At 39.5% G+C, this 21,873-nt stretch overlaps 1 protein-coding gene across 5 annotated transcripts in view; it reads right to left on the bottom strand.

Moving 5' to 3' along the window:
* Window positions 1–21,873, bottom strand: part of LOC105484506 (axonemal dynein light chain domain containing 1) — a 192,775-nt gene that overhangs the window by 117,602 nt on the left and 53,300 nt on the right. For 4 of the 5 annotated variants that reach the window (XM_011746195.2, XM_011746192.2, XM_011746193.3 and 1 more), the window contains 3 exons: window positions 5,067–5,168; window positions 4,087–4,241; window positions 2,393–2,468 (listed from right to left, as the gene is read on the bottom strand). In XM_011746195.2, coding sequence (XP_011744497.2) covers window positions 2,393–2,468; window positions 4,087–4,241; window positions 5,067–5,168 — 333 coding nt within the window. The remainder of the gene's footprint in view (window positions 1–2,392; window positions 2,469–4,086; window positions 4,242–5,066; window positions 5,169–21,873) is intronic. The other variant, XM_071076277.1, reaches the window with a different exon arrangement.

Here is a 21,873-nt window from a genome sequence, read left to right as displayed (position 1 = left end):
TGTTGTGTCTCTGCCAGGTTTTGGTATCAGGATGATGCTGGCCTCATAAATGAGTTAGGGAGGAGTCCCTCCTTTTTAATTGTTTGGAATAGTTTCAGAAAAAATGGTAACAGCTCCTCTTTGTACCTCTGGTAGAATTCAGCCGTGAATCTGTGTGGTCCTTGGCGTTTTTTTGGTTGATAGGTTATTAATTACTAAGCAAATGGAAAGCAAAAAAAAGCAGGGGTTGCAATACTAGTCTCTAACAAAATAGACCTTAAACCAACAAAGATCAAAAAAGACAAAGAAGGGCATAACATAACAGTAAAGGGATCAATTCAGGGAAAGAGTTAACTATCCTAAATATGTATGCACCCAACACAGAAGCACCCAGATTCATAAAACAAATTCTTAGAGACCTACAAAGAGACTTAGACTCCCACAATAGTAGTGGGAGACTTTAACACCCCACTGTCAATATTAGACAGATTGACAAGACAGAAAATTAACAAGGATATTCCGGACTTGAACTCAGCTCTGGATCAAGTAGACCTAGTAGACATCTACAGAACTCTCAACCCCAAATCAACAGAATATACATTCTTCTCAGTGCCACATGGCACTTATTCTAAAATCATCCACATAATCAGAAGTAAAACACTCCTCAGAAAATGCAAAAGAACTGAAATCATAACAAACAGTCTCCCAGACCACAGTGCAATCAAATTAGAACTCAGGATTAAGAAACTCACTCAAAACCATACAACTACACGGAAACTGAACAACCTGCTCCTTAGTAACTCTTGCGTAATAATGAAATTAAGGCAGAAATCAAGAAGTTCTTTGAAACCAATGAGAACAAAGAAACAACATATCAGAATCTCTGGGACAAAGCTAAAGCAGTGTTAAGATGGAAATCTATAGCACTAAATGCCCACATCAGAAAGCTAGAAGGATCTCAAATCAACACCCTAACATCACAATTAGAATAACTGGAGAATCAAGAGCAAACAAATCCAAAAGCCAGCAGAAGGCAAGAAATAACTAAGATCAGAGCAGAACTGAGGGAGATAGAGACATGAAAAACCCCTCAAAGAATCAATGATTCCAGGAGCTATTTTTGTGTGTGTGTGAAAAAATTAACAAAATAGACCACTAGCTAGACTAATAAAGAAGAATCAAATAGACACAATAAAAAAATGATAAAGGGGAAATCACCACTGACCCCACAGAAATACAAACTACCATCAGAGAATACTATAAATACCTCTATGCAAATAAACTAGAAAATCTAGAAGAAATGGATAAATTCCTAGACACATCACCCTCCCAAGACGAAACCAGGAAGAAGTCGAATCCCTGAATAGACCAATAACAAATTCCTGATTTCTTTCCTAGCAGCCTAACTTAATTTGACCCAAAAATCTGAAATAGAAAGAATATTTAAGCCTTTTTTTTTTTTTTTTTTTTTTGAGACAAAGTCTGGCTCTGTCGCCCAGGCTGGACTGCAGTGGCGTGATCTTGGCTCACTGCAACCTCTGCCTCTCGGGTTCACACCATTCTCCTGCCTCAGCCTCTCGAGTAGCTGAGACTACAGGCGCCCACCACCAAGCCTGGCTAATTTTTTGTATTTTTAGTAGAAATGGGGTTTCACCGTGTTCGCCAGGATGGTCTTGATCTCCTGACCTTGTGATCTGCCCACCTCGGCCTCCCAAAGTGCTGGGATTACAGGCGTGAGCCACCGCGCCCGGCCTTAAGCATATTTTTTGAAGTCCCTGAGCACTTGCTTTTTTCCTTGTCATTCATAAAACTTAACATTGCTTTTTTTTTTTTTTTTTTTTTTTTTGAGATGGAGTCTAGCTCTGTTGCCCAGGCTGAAGTGCAGTGTTGCAATCTTGGCTTACTGCAACCTCTGACTCCTTGGTTCAAGTGATTCTCCCGCCTCAGCCTCTGAGTAGCTGGGATTACAGGTGTGAGCCACTGTGCCAGCCCCTAATAGGGCATTTTTAAAGAATGAGATATGGCCAGGCATGGTGGCTCACACCTGTAATCCCAACACTTTGGGAGGCCGAGGTGGGCAGATCACTTCAGGTCAGGAGTCCAAGACCATTCTGGCCAACATGGTGAAACCTTGTCTCTACTAAAAATACAAAAATTAACCGGGCGTGGTGGCACATGCCTGTAATCCCAGCTAGTTGGGAAGCTGAGGCAGGAGAATTGCTTGAACTCAGGAGGTGGAGGTTGCAGTAAGCCAAGATCACACTGCGCTCCAGCCTAGGTAACAGAGTGAGTGAGACAACGTCTCAAAAAAAAAAAAAAAAAAAAAGGATGAGATGTGACTCAGTTGTAGGTCAGGAATGCCAAGTTTACAACCAGCACTTTGATTGCCAAGCTCTTTATTAAAAAGTCCTACCTTCTGCCACTGTTTGAAGTCTAAAATAACTGAATCAAATACATTTCCGTTATTAGGGGATAAAATGTCTTTTTCACTGAAAGAAGAAAAAAGAAAAAGAGAAAGTTCTCAGAATAAGGCATAAACAAATAAAATCATCAGTTTATACACTAAAGACTAAACAACTAATATATTTCTCCTCAATAATTAAGCATGTCTTCCAGGTCCAGCCCCTCTCCCCACAGGTATTTATCATTAAATTTGTAAACATAAATTCAGATTCTATTCAGACCTGAGCAATCAAGTTACAGGGTCATGGACCACAAGAGTGTTTTTTTTAAAGGGTGGTCTCTTGAGTCTTGAGAATTAAAAACCAGATCATTATCAGAAGAATTTCTGTTGAATGCAGCTGCCAAAGCAATATACAAATGGAAAGAAAGCCTACACAGTAATTTAAGACTCAACATTTAAGCCAGGAATCCCAACTTCTGGTAGGAAACAATTTCCTTTAATGGCTCTAAAGTCTCACAAGGTGAAAGCTATTGATTAATAGGTTTCTGAAGCTAAAGAGACAAGAACTATGGCCACCCATGCACGCCTCCTAGCTAAGAATCAACAAACAATAGAAATGGGTACACGGCAGGAGCAGCCAGCTTGGAGACATACCAGCTTCAGCTTCCAGAACTTCCAAATCTACTAATGGGGAAAACTTTAAGGGGGTATGAAAAACTGCAACCATTATTCTCAATTTGAAATGGAAATGGTACCTAACAGACAAAGCATCTTGAAGTTTAAAAAAAAAAAAAAACTTAGAAATTATCTAGTCCAGGCCTCAACAAACAAAGCATCTTAAATTTAAACACACAAACAAACAAACAAAAACCTTAGAAATCTTCTAGTCCAGGCTGGGCGTGGTGGCTCATGCCTGTAATCCCAGCAGTTTGGGAGGCCTAGGTGGGTGGATCACCTAAGACCGGGAGTTTGAGACCAGCCTGGCTAACATGATGAAACCCTGTCTCTACTAAAAATACAAAAATTAGCCGGATGTAGTGGCGCATGCCTGTAATCCCAGCTACTCGGGAGGCTGAGGTGGGAGAATCGCTTGCACCCAGGAGACGGAGGCAGCAATGAGCCAAGATTGTGCCACTGCATTCCAGCTTGGGTGACAGAATGAGACCCAGTATCAAAAAAAAAAGAAATCTAGTCCAGACTGCATCCAAAGTATAGATTCCCACTAACCTTGGCTGTGATTTAGCCAAGGTTAACTACTTTATTAGCAGCTTCTTTCATTGTCAGATTTCTCTAATCATTGCAAAGTATGATATCCAATCAAAACCATCTCCCTATAACTGTCACCCATTGGTTTTACGTCTCTGCATATGATTTGCAGATGGATCCAAATATTCATGTTTGCCAAAGTAATGAAATAAGTTGACTTAATTTCAAAAAGAGAGAAAAGAAAAAGAACTGGACTCAAATGGGGACAGCAGCAGTTAAGCAGGGGGATCAGGATGGACTAGAGAGATACTTAGCACTAGAAACCACAAGACTATTCAAGGTTGTTAGCAGGATTGTGCCTTCACAGGTACTGCTCCCCAAAATCAATGTTAGAGTGATTACAAGGTAAAAGACAGAAGGAGGAACAGAGAGAATTTGACTGAGTTATCAGACATGATATAAGTATAATCAGAAAAACAAGATTCTTGGTGACTCACTTGAAGCTCTCCTGCCATTTGGTAAGTCCTTTCTCAACAATTTTCAATGTCTCCCTTGTAGACTCTTCCATTTCTTCTACCTCTTGTTTAAATTTATTCACTAAGTTTCTCCATTTCTGTGTCAATTTCTGCAACAATGCAAGGTCTTCAGTGTCCTAGATGAAATGCATGGAATCAAATAATATATTCATTTATGTATATAACAAATAGTCATTAACATACACCAGGCCATTATTAATATTCTAATACTAGAGAAATTCATAGAAAGTTGATTAAAAAATTGAAAAGTTACACTACTACATAGTTCATTTGGTGAGGAATTTTCCATGGTACATAAAGTATTAAGAGACAAGATTTTTTTTCCTTTGCAACATGAACCCAATTTTTCCATAGGACTATCACAGGGGCAGTGTGGTGTGCTAGATAGAACAGGAACCAAGAAGCCAAACCAAACCAAATGTGAGGTGTAGCTATTACTGGCTGTGCAAACTTATGTAATCTATTTGGAATTAATTTTTTTATACATAAAGACCCTAATATCTATCTCACAGAATTGTCTTAAGAGTTAAATGAAAAGTGAAATGACTAGTGTAAATGCTTTGACTTGGTAGAAACATACTAAATGCCCTCCTTTTCTATCTAGTGTGCTCACTGAATTTTCCCATAAAATTGATAATGCAACTATTTCAAAAAACATAGCTATTTACTTTTTTTACTTTAAGCATGAATCAATAGGATCATAACTGTATGAATAACCTTGTAGTGTTATTAAACTTAGATAAATTGCTTCAATTAGAAGGCAAATATAGAGAAATAAGAGCCTTTATTCACCTTCCCTTAGATTTTTCTTTCTGTACACAATAAGCACTAATATAAAACGATATTTTTCAAATCGATAAATTTAACAAAGGCATCTTACAGTCTCAACTCTCACCACTTGGTGTCTTTTTTCCCCAGAACTGAAGATAATTGACCTTTACCTTGTTTGCCAGCAGTATGATTAAATGCTTAGTGTATTTATTCCAGCCTTTTTCATTAAGGTAAAGTCTTCTAGCCAATATGACTCTATTTCTTTCAATTACCTATAAAAATAATGTACTATAATCAGGAACCTAAAACATTAGCAAACCACTATAATTTATTACAGTGATTTCATATATCAATTTTTCATCGAATCATTAACTCAACTAAAATTTCTTGTTTAAATCATTAACACGAATTACAAATTCACATTTTCCACTGAACTGGAACCAAACTGAAGTATAGCGTATGGCAAAATTTATCCAAAAATTTGATCTCAAGACCCCTTTATACAAAAAATGTTATCTCAAGACTGCTTTATACTCTCAAGTGCTTTTATTTATATAGAATGCATCTATTGATATTTACTGTATTAGAAATTAAATTAGATTTAAAACATATATTTGTTAATCACTTAAACTTTAACAAACTCATTACATATTCACATAAATAGCATCTTTATTTTTAAAAACTGTGTTAAATTAGTAAAAAGAGTGCTATTGTTTTACATTTTTACAAATCTAATGTTTGCCTTAGAAGAATAGAGCTGGATTCTCATTTGTTTCTGTATTCAATCTGTTAGAATATACCATGTCATGTAGCTGCTAGAAAAATCCACTGCATACTCTTAATAAAAGGATGAGAATGAAAAAGGCAAACGACATTTTAGTATTATAATGAAACTAATTTTGATTTCATGAAGCTCTTAAAAGGGTCTTATGGATGTCCCCCAGGGGGGTCCCTGGGTCATACTTTGAGAACCACTAATATAAGAAATCAACTGCATAGTCATTTAATGAAATACTGTTCTAGACACTGTGGACATAGATATGAACAAAAGAGATAAAGTCCTTATTTTCAGGGAATTGACATTCTAGCTGTCACTTCAGTTAGAAGGGACTCTAGGGATGATCTAACACAAAGCTCATCGATGCAAGGAATTCTACAGAAACCTCTACCAGGGGTCAGCTCTCTACTGTTGAAAAGCTTCTAGTGTGAGGGATCTCACTTTTCTTCTTTTTTCTCCACTGAACATGTCTAGCTCAAATCTGTTTCTTACATCATGTATTTACTGTCATGATTGTTTCCTCTGAAAATGTCAATGTGCCCTTAAAAATTCTGCATCAGAATGGAACACTGTATTCTCGATGAGGTCTGACCATTTCAGAGAAAAATGAGACAATGATCTCCTTCTATTCTCTTTACTTCTAATCTTGTAAAAGTCCGGCATTGTTTTGAGAATCATTTCATACAGTTGCCTTACAGCAAATCCACAGTTATTTCAATGTCACAAATCTTTTTTTTTTTTTTTTTTTACATGGATTGCTCTTACATTGGGTCTCCTCCTTTAGGTGGCTGCCCTGAGTTTTATTTGTCTTTTGTCTCTGAATATGGTATATAATGGAAATTGGGAGTTCAGGTTCTGGAATCAAACTTGCTAGGTTCACCATTTATTAGCTATGCGAGCTTAGGCAAATTCTCTGAGTCCTCATATGAAAAATGTAGGTAATGATAGTACTATTTCATGGGATTACTGTAAGAACTATGCTAATTATTCCCTTAGCAAAATATCTAACAAATAGTAATAACTGAATAAATAATTGCTGCTTCTTTTTTAAAAATAATATTAATCATGGTAATTATTAATTTTAATCATATTAATAAGACTAATCTATACATTTATCCCTACTAACATTCCATTTGTCTAGAAAGGTCCATCATTCTCAATTGTTGAGATATTTGAATCTCATAAAGTTTTATGGGCAGGAATTTTGTCTCAATTATTTCTGTTTTACCAACCAGTACATGGCATAATGTCTGACACATAACACATGCTCAAAGTTTATTTTTAAAAATTAATAGATCCTCAAAAATTACCCTTCATAGTCAAAAAATTAATATATATTTGTTAAAGTCAAATAATATAGAAATATAAAGTAAAATTCAAAATTCCCACCAGCTCACCCAACCCTAAAATTCAACTAACCAAAGGTAATCTGTCTTATTAGTTTGCTGCTCTCTTAGTGAAGATTTTGTGTGTGTGCATATATAAACTATACATAGTTGTTTGTTTGTTTGTTTGTTTTTGAGACTGATTCTCACTCTGTCGCCCAGGCTGGAGTGCAATGGTGCGATTTCAGCTCACTGCAACTTCTGCCTCCCGGGTTCAAGTGATTCTCCTGCCTCAGCCTCCTGAGTAGCTGGGATTACAAGCATGGGCCACCATGCTGGCTAATTTTTGTATTTTTTTTTTTTTTTAGTAGAGATGGGGTTTCACCATGTAGGCCAGGCTGGTGTCAAACTCCTGACATCAGGCCATCTGCCTGCCTCAGCCTCCCAAAGTGCTGAGATTACAGGCTTGAGCCACTGCGCTCGGCCACATAGTTTTTTTATATACTCGTGATAGTTTTTATTAAATATTCTCCTATCCTTTTATATTATTCTAAAACTTGCTGTTTCTTTTACTTATCATAGCCATCTTTGCACATACATATATATATCTACAACATTCTTTTAAATGGCTCCCTAGTATTCTACTGTTTGAATAACTATAATTTCCCTTATGATGGATATTTAGATTATTTCAATATTTTTGTAATCACAAGCAATGTTGAAATGAATATCCATATTCTTATTCACTTGTACTAGTATTTCTTAGGAATGGAATGACTTCTTGCCTGTGTGATTGGTTAGTCAAAGACATACAAATTTAAAATACTGTTAGCCTCTATAAAAATTTCTAAAATGGTTATATCAATATACATGCCCATCAATAGTACATGCGAATGTTCATGTTTATCATCTGTTTATGTTTGCCAATCTGGTAAGCTAAAAATGTTATCTAATTATTCTGTATATTCCATCCTATTGATGATTGGTGAGGTTGAACATATTTTTATATATTTATTAGCTATTTGAATTTCTTACTCTGAATTATCTGTTTATAGTCTGTGCCCATTGTTTTGCTGGATTATTTTACCTTTAAAATTTATTTATTCGACCACTTTAGTATTAACTGTACAAACATTTTCTCCCAGTTTGTTATTTGCTTTTATTTCTAGTGATTGTCACTGCATGGAAGCTTCAATTTTAAGGTTTCACATCATACCTAGAAAAAGCTTTGGCCGGGCACAGTGGCTCACTCCTGCAATCCCAGCACTTTGGGAGGCCGAGGCAGGCAGATCACAAGGTCAGGAGTTTGAGACCAGCCTGACCAACATGGTGAAACCCCGTCTCTACTAAAAATACAAAAATTAGCTGGGTGTCGTGGCACGTGCCTGTAATCCCAGCTACTTGAGAGGCTGCAGCAGGAGAATCACTTGAACCCGGGAGGCAGAGCTTGTAGTGAGCCAAGATTGTGCCACTGCATTCCAGCCTGGGCAACAGAGCGAGACTCTGTCTCAAAAAAAAAAAGAGCTTCCACATTTTTCTCTTTACACACACACACACACACACACGTATTTGAGACAGGGTCTCACTCTGTCTCACCTAGGCTGGAGTGCAGTGGTGTGATCTCAGCTCACTGTAGCCTCAACCTCCCAGGCTCAAGAAATCCTCCCACCTCAGCCTCTGGAATAGTTGGGACTACAGGTGTGCACCAACATGCCCAGCTAATGTTTTTGTTTTTGTTTTTTTTTAAGAAAAAATGATTGGTGCTTCCAGTACCAAAATAGTGGCATAAAAGCAAGCTGGCTTCAACCACTCCACCAAAAAAAAAAAAAAAAAAAAAAAAAAAACTGAAACAAATATACAGCACCAAGATTATCACCAGCAATATTCCAGAACTCAAATATGAAGACGAGACTGTTCCTGGGGCCACAGAGAGGTATAAAAAACTCTGAGCAGATAGTGAAAGAACTGGACTTCCATATCTGCAATGTCCCTCCCTGCTTCTGCCCAGCACAGCACAAAGCACATGGAAAATTTCCCCCAAACTCATGGTTTTTACACTGGAAAAAGTGAGATAAAGATGGACAACAAGCTTCCCCATCATGTTGATTCCTTGGCAGGAGACCCCATCATGTTGATTCCTTGGCAGGAAACCATCACAAGTGCCTGAAGAGATAAATATGCCCAAGAACAGGCAGAGACAAAGGGTAGAGGAAGGACTACCATCCCCAGGCCTGGAAACTTTGCTCTGCAACTCAGCCAAAGGAGACTCCATGTGAGAGAGGCTTACCAGCAGCACCATGCTGTGCAAGGTTCACTCTGCAAATTCTCTGGGCACTAGTCCCTAGCCATCCTTCTCACACTGCAGGGATATTGCCTTTGGAAACTCCCCTACGTGGGAAGGGCAGCACTTCAATCCTTCACTAGAGTTGAGGTGAACCTGGGTTTAAGGCACCATGGAGTGCTGAAAAGGAGGCAGCAACCTTAAGATCTGCTAAGCAAAAGTAGCCAATAAAACATAAAACAAGCCAGACAGAGAAGACTAGAATAACTAACTAACCCTTCAATACAAAGTAATAGACATACATTCATAAGAAACAAGAGCAAACAGGGAACCATGATCTCCCCAAATGGACAAAGCAAGGAACAAGTGAGTGACTCTAACACGTGAGCTCTCTGATGAAGAATTCAAAACTACGGTTTTAAGAAAACTCAGTGATCTCCACGATAACCCAGAAAAGCAATTCAGAAATTTATCAGAGAAATGTAACAAAGAGATTGAAATAATAAAAAAATAAAACTACTGGAACTGAGAAATACATTTGCTAAACTGAAAAATTCATCAGAGGTTCTGAACAGCAGACTGCATCAAGAAGAGAAAAGAATCAGTGAACCCAAATATAGGCTACTTGTACACAATCGGAGGAAAAAAAAGAATAAAAAGAAACAAGAATCGGCCGGGCATGATGGCTCATGCCTATAATCCTCTTGGTTCCCTGACTGGGAAGCAAGGTGATTAATGGACAGTTGAGGCAGCTCCTTAGGCGGCTTTAGCCTGCCCTGTGGAACATCCCTGTGGGGGATTCCAACCAGCCGGAGCAACACAGATCCCAAGAGCACTCCCAGGTAGGCATTTGCCCTGGTGGGATGCCTCACCAGAGCGGTGTGTGGCAGGCTCCCGCGGAGGATCAATGCAGTGGCTGAACACTGGGAAGGAACTGGCACTTGGAGTCTGGACATCTAAAACTTGGTAAGACTAGTCTTGGGAACTTGCCCACTCCATTTGAGTGGAAGCGTGGCCTGATCACCCGTGGCATGACTTTATCAGCACTTTGGTTTAGTTTTGGTTTTGACTTGGTTTAAATTGCTTGACAGGACTGGTCTTGGTAACTTGCGAACTCCATCTGAGTGGAAGCGTGGCCTAATCACCCACCGTGTGCCTGTACTGGCACTTTGGGTTTTGTTTTTGACTTGACTTGGATTGCTTGATACTTTGGTTTTGGTTTTGACTGGGCTTGGATTTCTTGATACTCTGATTTTAGTTTTGATTCTGGTTTGGCGTAACTGTAAAAGTGTGTGTGTGCCCTTTTTACCCATTCTTTGTTTTGTAGTGTGCGTGTGGTGTGAGCGTGGTGTTTTGTCTCCAGGAGACATGGGTCAGGCACAAAGCCCACCCCACTAGGAACTATGTTGAAAAATTTTGCGCGGTGGCTCAAGCCTGTAATCCCAGCACTTTGGGAGGCCAAGACGGGTGGATCACGAGGTCAGGAGATCGAGACCATCCTGGCTGACACGGTGAAACCCCGTCTCTACTAAAAAAAATACAAAAAACTAGCCGGGTGAGGTGGCGGGCGCCTGTAGTCCCAGCTACTCGGGAGGCTGAGGCAGGAGAATGGCGTAAACCCGGGAGGCGGAGCTTGCAGTGAGCTGAGATCCGGCCACTGCACTCCAGCCTGGGCGACACAGCGAGACTCCGTCTCAAAAAAAAAAAAAAAGAAAAATTTCAAGAAAGGATTTAAGGGAGATTATGGTGTTACTATGGCACCAGGAAAACTTAGAACTTTGTGTGAAATAGACTGGTCAGCATTAGAGGTGGGTTGGCCATCAGAAGGAAGCCTAGACAGGTCCCTTGTTTCAAAAGTATGGCAGAAGGTAACCTGTAAGCCAAGGCACCCAGACTAGTTTCCGTACATAGACAGTTACAGCTAGTTTTAAACCCCCTTCCCCCACAACAGTAGTTAAGAGAACAGCAGCATAAGTGGCTGGCAGAGGTAAGGAAAGACCAGCAGAGAGAAAGAAAGGAAAGAGAAAGAAAGAAAAGAGGCAAAGAGAGAGAGGAAAAGACAGAGAGGAAGAGACAGAGAGACAAAGAAGGAGTCAAGAAAAGAGAGAGAGAAAGAGACAGGCAGAAAGAGAGGAAGGGACAGAGGCAAAAGGAAAGTCAGAGAGAGAGAGAAAGAGAGAAAGTCAAAGAGAGAAAGAAAAAGAGAAAGAGAAATATACAAGTAGTTAAGAAAAAAACAGTATACCCTATTCCTTTAAAAGCCAAGGTAAATTTAAAACCTATAATTGATAATTAAAAGTATTCTCAGTAACCCTGTAACACTCTTAACACCACTTTGTTGTCAGTGTAAACAAGGGTGTATCCCAAAAGCACTGAGGCCTTCCTATCAAATATCCTTAACCCAGTAACCCGTGGATGGCCCAGATGCATTCAATCTGTAGTGGCAGCTGCTTTGCTAACAGAAAAAAAAAAAAAAAAAAAAAAAAAGTCCATCAATACCAATTCTAAGTTAATTTAGACTAAACAAGGCCTTATTAATAGCAAAGGATAATTGAAATCCCAAACTTACAAGGTTTTCAACAAAAGTAAAGTTGCTAAAAGTTAACAGTGTAACATGTATTATAGTATTCTAGTATTCTAATCTTGTGGCCTTAGACAGTCTAGTCCACAGACATAAAGAAAGTTCGCTTTAAAAAAAAAAAAAGAATGGTTACCTTCAAAAAAAAAAAAAAAGAAAAGAAAGGGGGAGGTAGAATTTATGTAAAAAGAGTGTTATACAGTAAATTCTTGTCCTGAAATAAATTAACTGGTTGTTCAAAGAAAGAAATGTTTGTAATAAGTCAGAAAGTTGAGACATGTCGAAGAATTGTCTGTGAAAGTTGTAAAAGAAAAAATGTTATAAACAATTTTTACGCAAAAAATGTATAATTTAAAAGTAATAAGGTCTTTTGAGTACAATTGAAGAAACAGTTTATGTGCAAGGTGTATAAGAAAAGTAAAATACACCTTTGGTAAAAGGATTATAAGGAGGCATAAGAATGTGGATTTTTACCTACATTAAAAGGTTAAAAAAATTATTGTTTTTAAAGTTTAAGCAAGTTTTAAAACATTAATTATAAAGAAAATTCTGTGTGTAAACATATTAGCTAAAGTTAAAAAGGTATCATCCAGTTTTTCTGTGAACTGGACATTAAAGTAAAAATGCAATAGGTTTTTCTTAAAGCGCCATGCTCTTTAACAAAAATTATAAAAGGTTAAAAAGAGTCTATAAAATCTTACCTTATGGTCAAACATTAAAAATTAGATAAATATGTCTACGGGGGGCGGAGCAAGATGGCCGAATAGGAACAGCTCCAGTCTCCAGCTCCCAGCGCGAGCCACACAGAAGACCGGTGATTTCTGCATTTTCAACTGAGGTACTGGGTTCATCTCACTGGGGAGTGCCGGACGATCGGTGCTGGTCAGCTGCTGCAGCCCGACCAGCGAGAGCTGAAGCAGGGCGAGGCATTGCCTCACCTGGGAAGCGCAAGGGGGAAGGGAATCCCTTTTCCTAGCCAGGGGAACTGAGACACACAACACCTGGAAAATCGGGTAACTCCCACCCCAATACTGCGCTTTAAGCAAACAGGCACACCAGGAGATCATATCCCACACCTGGCCGGGAGGGTCCCACACCCACGGAGCCTCCCTCATTGCTAGCACAGCAGTCTGTGATCTACCGGCAAGGCAGCAGCGAGGCTGGGGGAGGGGCGCCCGCCATTGCTGAGGCTTAAGTAGGTAAACAAAGCTGCTGGGAAGCTCGAACTGGGTGGAGCTCACAGCAGCTCAAGGAAACCTGCCTGTCTCTGTAGACTCCACCTCTGGGGACAGGGCAATAACAAACGCAGCCGAAACCTCTGCAGACACAAACGACTCTGTCTGACAGCTTTGAAGAGAGCAGTGGATCTCCCAACACGGAGGTTGAGATCTGAGAAGGGACAGACTCCCTGCTCAAGTGGGTCCCTGACCCCTGAGTAGCCTAACTGGGAGACATCCCCCACTAGGGGCAGTCTGACACCCCGCACCTCACAGGGTGGAGTACACCCCTGAGAGGAAGCTTCCAAAACAAGAATCAGACAGGTACACTCGCTGTTCAGAAATATTCTATCTTCTGCAGCCTCTGCTGCTGATACCCAGGCAAACAGGGTCTGGAGTGGACCTCAAGCAATCTCCAACAGACCTACAGCTGAGGGTCCTGACTGTTAGAAGGAAAACTATCAAACAGGAAGGACACCTACACCAAAACCCCATCAGTACATCACCATCATCAAAGACCAGAGGCAGATAAAACCACAAAGATGGGGAAAAAGCAGGGCAGAAAAGCTGGAAATTCAAAAAATAAGAGCGCATCTCCCCCAGCAAAGGAGCGCAGCTCATCGCCAGCAACGGATCAAAGCTTGACGGAGAATGACTTTGACGAGATGAGAGAAGAAGGCTTCAGTCCATCAAATTTCTCAGAGCTAAAGGAGGAATTACGTACCCAGCGCAAAGAAACTAAAAATCTTGAAAAAAAAAGTGGAAGAATTGATGGCTAGAGTAATTAATGCAGAGAAGGTCATAAACGAAATGAAAGAGATGAAAACCATGACACGAGAAATACGTGACAAATGCACAAGCTTCAGTAACCGACTCGATCAACTGGAAGAAAGAGTATCTGCGATTGAGGATCAAATGAATGAAATGAAGCAAGAAGAGAAACCAAAAGAAAAAAGAAGAAAAAGAAATGAACAAAGCCTGCAAGAAGTATGGGATTATGTAAAAAGACCAAATCTACGTCTGATTGGGGTGCCTGAAAGTGAGGGGGAAAATGGAACCAAGTTGGAAAACACTCTTCAGGATATCATCCAGGAGAACTTCCCCAACCTAGTAGGGCAGGCCAACATTCAAATCCAGGAAATACAGAGAACGCCACAAAGATACTCCTCGAGAAGAGCAACTCCAAGACACATAATTGCCAGATTCACCAAAGTTGAAATGAAGGAAAAAATCTTAAGGGCAGCCAGAGAGAAAGGTCGGGTTACCCACAAAGGGAAGCCCATCAGACTAACAGCAGATCTCTCGGCAGAAACTCTCCAAGCCAGAAGAGAGTGGGGGCCAATATTCAACATTCTGAAACAAAAGAATTTTAAACCCAGAATTTCATATCCAGCCAAACTAAGTTTCATAAGTGAAGGAGAAATAAAATCCTTTACAGATAAGCAAATGCTTAGAGATTTTGTCACCACTAGGCCTGCCTTACAAGAGACCCTGAAGGAAGCACTAAACATGGAAAGGAACAACCGGTACCAGCCATTGCAAAAACATGCCAAAATGTAAAGACCATCAAGGCTAGGAAGAAACTGCATCAACTAACGAGCAAAATAACCAGTTAATATCATAATGGCAGGATCAAGTTCACACATGACAATCTTAACCTTAAATGTAAATGGACTAAATGCTCCAATTAAAAGACACAGACTGGCAAACTGGATAAAGAGTCAAGACTCATCAGTCTGCTGTATTCAGGGGACCCATCTCACACGCAGAGACATACATAGGCTCAAAATAAAGGGATGGAGGAAGATTTACCAAGCAAATGGAGAACAAAAAAAAGCAGGGGTTGCAATACTAGTCTCTGATAAAACAGACTTTAAACCATCAAAGATCAAAAGAGACAAAGAAGGCCATTACATAATGGTAAAGGGATCAATTCAACAGGAAGAGCTAACTATCCTAAATATATATGCACCCAATACAGGAGCACCCAGATTCATAAAGCAAGTCCTTAGAGACTTACAAAGAGACTTAGACTCCCATACAATAATAATGGGAGACTTCAACACTCCACTGTCAACATTAGACAGATCAACGAGACAGAAAGTTAACAAGGATATCCAGGAATTGAACTCAGCTCTGCACCAAGCAGACCTAATAGACATCTACAGAACTCTCCACCCCAAATCAACAGAATATACATTCTTCTCAGCACCACATCGTACTTCAAAATCGACCATGTAATTGGAAGTAAAGCACTCCTCAGCAAATGTACAAGAACAGAAATTATAACAAACTGTCTCTCAGACCACAGTGCAATCAAACTAGAACTCAGGACTAAGAAACTCAATCAAAACCGCTCAACTACATGGAAACTGAACAACCTGCTCCTGAATGACTACTGGGTACATAACGAAATGAAGGCAGAAATAAAGATGTTCTTTGAAACCAATGACAACAAAGATACAACATACCAGAATCTCTGGGACACATTTAAAGCAGTGTGTAGAGGGAAATTTATAGCACTAAATGCCCACAAGAGAAAGCAGGAAAGATCTAAAATTGACACTCTAACATCGCAATTAAAAGAACTAGAGAAGCAAGAGCAAACACATTCGAAAGCTAGCAGAAGGCTAGAAATAACTAAGATCAGAGCAGAACTGAAGGAGATAGAGACTCAAAAAACTCTCCAAAAAATCAATGAATCCAGGAGTTGGTTTTTTGAAAAGATCAACAAAATTGACAGACCACTAGCAAGACTAATTAAGAAGAAAAGAGAGAAGAATCAAATCGACGCAATTAAAAATGATAAAGGGGATATCACCACCGACCCCACAGAAATACAAACTACCATCAGAGAATACTATAAACACCTCTAGGCAAATAAACTGGAAAATCTAGAAGAAATGGATAATTTCCTGGACACTTACACTCTTCCAAGACTAAACCAGGAAGAAGTTGAATCCCTGAATAGACCAATAGCAGGCTCTGAAATTGAGGCAATAATTAATAGCCTACCAACCAAAAAAAGTCCAGGACCAGATGGATTCACAGCTGAATTCTACCAGAGGTACAAGGAGGAGTTGGTACCATTCCTTCTGAAACTATTCCAATCAATAGAAAAAGAGGGAATCCTCCCTAACTCATTTTATGAGGCCAACATCATCCTGATACCAAAGCCTGGCAGAGACACAACTAAAAAAGAGAATTTTAGACCAATATCCCTGATGAACATCGATGCAAAAATCCTCAATAAAATACTGGCAAACCGGATTCAGCAACACATCAAAAAGCTTATCCACCATGATCAAGTGGGCTTCATCCCTGGGATGCAAGGCTGGTTCAACATTCGCAAATCAATAAACATAATCCAGCATATAAACAGAACCAAAGACAAGAACCACATGATTATCTCAATAGATGCAGAAAAGGCTTTTGACAAAATTCAACAGCCCTTCATGCTAAAAACTCTCAATAAATTCGGTATTGATGGAACGTACCTCAAAATAATAACAGCTATTTATGACAAACCCACAGCCAATATCATACTGAATGGGCAAAAACTGGAAAAATTCCCTTTGAAAACTGGCACAAGACAGGGATGCCCTCTCTCACCACTCCTATTCAACATAGTGTTGGAAGTTCTGGCTAGGGCAGTTAGGCAAGAGAAAGAAATCAAGGGTATTCAGTTAGGAAAAGAAGAAGTCAAACTGTCCCTGTTTGCAGATGACATGATTGTATATTTAGAAAACCCCATTGTCTCAGCCCAAAATCTCCTTAAGCTGATAAGCAACTTCAGCAAAGTCTCAGGATACAAAATTAATGTGCAAAAATCACAAGCATTCTTATACACCAGTAACAGACAAACAGAGAGCCAAACCAGGAATGAACTTCCATTCACAATTGCTTCAAAGAGAATAAAATACCTAGGAATCCAACTTACAAGGGATGTGAAGGACCTCTTCAAGGAGAACTACAAACCACTGCTCAGTGAAATAAAAGAGGACACAAACAAATGGAAGAACATACCATGCTCATGGATAGGAAGAATCAATATCGTGAAAATGGCCATACTGCCCAAGGTAATTTATAGATTCAATGCCATCCCCATCAAGCTACCAATGAGTTTCTTCACAGAATTGGAAAAAACTGCTTTAAAGTTCATATGGAACCAAAAAAGAGCCTGCATCTCCAAGACAATCCTAAGTCAAAAGAACAAAGCTGGAGGCATCACGCTACCTGACTTCAAACTATACTACAAGGCTACAGTAACCAAAACAGCATGGTACTGGTACCAAAACAGAGATATAGACCAATGGAACAGAACAGAGTCCTCAGAAATAATACCACACATCTACAGCCATCTGATCTTTGACAAACCTGAGAGAAACAAGAAATGGGGAAAGGATTCCCTATTTAATAAATGGCGCTGGGAAAATTGGCTAGCCATAAGTAGAAAGCTGAAACTGGATCCTTTCCTTACTCCTTATACGAAAATTAATTCAAGATGGATTAGAGACTTAAATGTTAGACCTAATACCATAAAAATCCTAGAGGAAAACCTAGGTAGTACCATTCAGGACATAGGCATGGGCAAAGACTTCATGTCTAAAACACCAAAAGCAACGGCAGCAAAAGCCAAAATTGACAAATGGGATCTCATTAAATTAAAGAGCTTCTGCACAGCAAAAGAAACTACCATCAGGTTGAACAGGCAACTTACAGAATGGGAGAAAATTTTTGCAATCTACTCATCTGACAAAGGGCTAATATCCAGAACCTACAAAGAACTCAAACAAATTTACAAGAAAAAAACAAACAACCCCATCAAAAGGTGGGCAAAGGATATGAACAGACATTTCTCAAAAGAAGACATTCATACAGCCAACAGACACATGAAAAAATGCTCATCATCACTGGCCATCAGAGAAATGCAAATCAAAACCACAATGAGATACCATCTCACACCAGTTAGAATGGCGATCATTAAAAACTCAGGAAACAACAGGTGCTGGAGAGGATGTGGAGAAATAGGAACACTTTTACACTGTTGGTGGGATTGTAAACTAGTTCAACCATTATGGAAAACAGTATGGCGATTCCTCAAGGATCTAGAACTAGATGTACCATATGACCCAGCCATCCCATTACTGGGTATATACCCAAAGGATTATAAATTATGCTGCTATAAAGACACATGCACACGTATGTTTATTGCAGCACTATTCACAATAGCAAAGACTTGGAATCAACCCAAATGTCCATCAGTGACAGATTGGATTAAGAAAATGTGGCACATATACACCATGGAATACTATGCAGCCATAAAAAAGGATGAGTTTGTGTCCTTTGTAGGGACATGGATGCAGCTGGAAACCATCATTCTTAGCAAACTATCACAAGAACAGAAAACCAAACACCGCATGTTCTCACTCATAGGTGGGAACTGAACAATGAGATCACTTGGACTCAGGAAGGGGAACATCACACACAGGGGCCTATCATGGGGAGGGGGGAGGGGGGAGGGATTGCATTGGGAGTTATACCTGATGTAAATGACGAGTTGATGGGTGCAGCACACCAACATGGCACAAGTATACATATGTAACAAACCTTCACGTTATGCACATGTACCCTACAACTTAAAGTATAATAATAATAAATAAATTAAAATATATATATATGTCTACAAGGTTTTATTAAAATTAAGTTTAACATTAATAACACACTAATATAAAGGTAAAATCAAGTACAAAAATCATACAAAAAGCATTGTTAAATGTAAAATGGTATTTGGCTTTCTTTGGTTTAAAAACTAATAAAAATAGGTGCTAAAAGAAACATTCATTTTACTAGAAGATCATAAAAGTTAAAAACTTAAACGTTGGCAATTAAGACAGCATACCAAGATGCAAATATCTGGTTGAAATGGATCAAATATTCCATCTGCATGTTAAACAAAAGCAATTGTTATGCTTGTGCACTTGGCAGGCCAGAGGCCCAGATTGTCCCCCTTCCACTAAGGTGGTCCTCCAGTCGACCAGGCATGGGCTGCATAGTAACTCTTTTCCAGGATTCTACAGTTTGCAGTAATAAGTCATGCCAAGTTCTCTCTGCTATATCCCAAAGTCCGGCACCCTGCAGGTCAGCCCCCGAGGGCCATCCAGCCTCCATCTCCCAACACTAAGTTCACTTTGTGTCTCTCACAACAGAGAGGAAACTTAGCATTCCTTGGAGACCTGAAGGGATGCGATAAGCTTAAGAATTTTCAAGAGCTTATCAATCGGAGTCAGCCCTTGTTCATCCCCAAGTGGATGTGTGGTGGTATTGTGGTGGACCATTACTGGGCACTCTGCCGAATAACTGGAGTGGCACTTATACTTTAGTCCAATTAGCTATCCCTTTCACCCTGGCATTTCATCAACCAGAGGGAGGAAAAATAAGACATCATAAAGTGACAGAAGCCCCTTATAGGTCTTTCAACTCTCACATCTATTTAGATGTAATTGGAGCCCCGCAAGGAATACCAGATCAATTTAAAGCTTGAAATCAAATAGTTACAGGATTTAAGTCAATATTTTGGTAGATGTCAGTCAGTAAAAATATAAATTAGATAAACTACATCTATACAACCAACAGCAACAAGCTTTTCATGAGTTAAAAGAAAAACTCAGGTTGGCCCCAGCCCTGGGACTAACTGACCTGACAAAACTTTTTACACTCTATGTGTCAAAAAGAAAAAAAAAATGGCAATTGGTGTTTTAACTCAGACTGTAGGACCCTGGCCAAGGCCAGTGGCCTATCTTTCAAAAAACTAGATGGGGTTTCCAAACGCTGGCCCCCGTGTCTAAAGGCCCTGGCAGCAATGGCCCTGTTAGCACAAGAAGCAGATAAGCTAACTCTTAGGCAAAACCTAAACATAAAGTACTCCCATGCTGTGGTGACTTTCATAAATACCAAAGGACATCATTAGCTAACAAATGCTAGATTAACTAGATACCAAAGCTTGCTCTGTGAAAATCCCCACATAACCACTGAAGTTTGCAACACCCTAAACCCCGCCACCTTGCTCCTGGTATCAGAGAGCCCAGTTAAACATAACTGTGTAGAGGTATTGAACTCAGTTTATTCTAGTGGGCCTAACCTCTGAGACCATCCTTAAATATCAGTAGACTGAGGGCTGTACATGGATTGGAGCAGCTTCGCCAACCCCTGCAAAGTGACTCTGAAGAAGACAACAAGCCCTGCTCCAGTCACACCCAGAAGCTGACTGGTCCACGCACAGCCAAAGCATCAGGAAACTCATCGCAGGACTCATTTTCCTTAAAATTTGGACTTGTACAGTAAGGACATCAACTGACCTTCCTCAGACTGAGGACTGTTCCCCGTATATACATCAAGTCACTGAGGTAGGACAAAAGATTGCTACAGTCCTATTATTTTATAGTTTTTATAAGTATACCAGAACTCTAAAAGAAACTTGTTTGTATAATGCTATTCTATCCAAGGTATGTAGCCCAGTCTCTAAATGTTATGTTTGTGAAAGAACTGTAATAGGAGATCAATGGCCATAAGAAGCCCGAGAATTAGTGCCTATAGACCCAGTTCCTGATGAATTCCCGGTCCAAAAGAATCACCCTGATCATTTCTAGGTTCTAAAAGTCTCAATTATTAGGCAATATTGCATAGCTAAAAAAAGGAAAGAATTCACTCATTCTGTAGGATGACTTAGTTGCCTAGGACAAAAACTGTATAATGGTACCACAAAAACAGTTACATGGTGGAGTTCAAACCATACAGATAAAAATCCATTCAGTAAATTACCAAAGTTGCAGACCATTTAAGCCCACCCAGAATCCCACCAGGGCTAGATGGCCCCCGACTAGGCTATACTGGATATGTGGACATAGAACCTCCATTAAGCTGCCTGACCAGTGGACAGGTAGTTGTGTTATTGGCACTATTAAACCATCTTTCTTCCTACTGCCCATAAAAACAGGTGAAATCCTGGGCTTCCCTGTCTATGCTTCCCACAAAAAGAAAAGCATAGCTATAAAAAATTGAAAAATAATGAATAGCCCCCTAAGAGAATCATACAATATTATAGGCCTGCTACTTAGGCACAAGGCAGCTCATAGGGATACCAGACCCCCATTTACGTGCTCAACTGAATCATACAGTTGCAAGCTGTTTTAGGAATCATCACTAATGAAACCAGTCAAGCCTTGACTGTTCCAGCCCAGCAACAAATTCAGATGAGGAATGCTATCTATCAAAATAGACTAGCTCTCAACTACTTGCTAGCAACTGAAGGAAGGGTTTGTGAAAAATTTAATCTTACTAATTGCTGTCTACACATAGATGATCAGGGGCAAGTTGTTGAAGACATAAAGATATAACAAAACTGGCACATGTGCCCGTGCAAGTGTAGCATGTATTTGATCCTAAGGCCTTGTTTAGAAATTTGTTCCCAGCACTAGGAAGATTTAAAACTCTTATAATAGGAGTTATAATAGTAATAGGAACCTGCTTACTGCTCCCTGTTTGCTACCTGTACTTCTTCAAATGATAAAAGCCTCATCGCTACCTTAGTTCACCAGAATGCTTCAGCACAAGTGTACTATACGACTCACTATCAATCTATTGCACAAGAAGACAAAAATAGCGAAAATAAGAGTGAGAACTCCCACTAATAAAAAGGTGAGAGTCTCAAAGGGGGGAAATGAGGGAAGAGAGAGAGCCTCTTATATTGTTTTATACTCAGAAAAGGAAAGAGAAGCAAAACTAAAGGCAGGTAGCCC

Source organism: Macaca nemestrina, chromosome 1 (assembly GCF_043159975.1).
Source record: "Macaca nemestrina isolate mMacNem1 chromosome 1, mMacNem.hap1, whole genome shotgun sequence".
NCBI lineage: Eukaryota > Metazoa > Chordata > Mammalia > Primates > Cercopithecidae > Macaca > Macaca nemestrina.
This window is presented reverse-complemented; position numbering and strand designations above follow the sequence as displayed.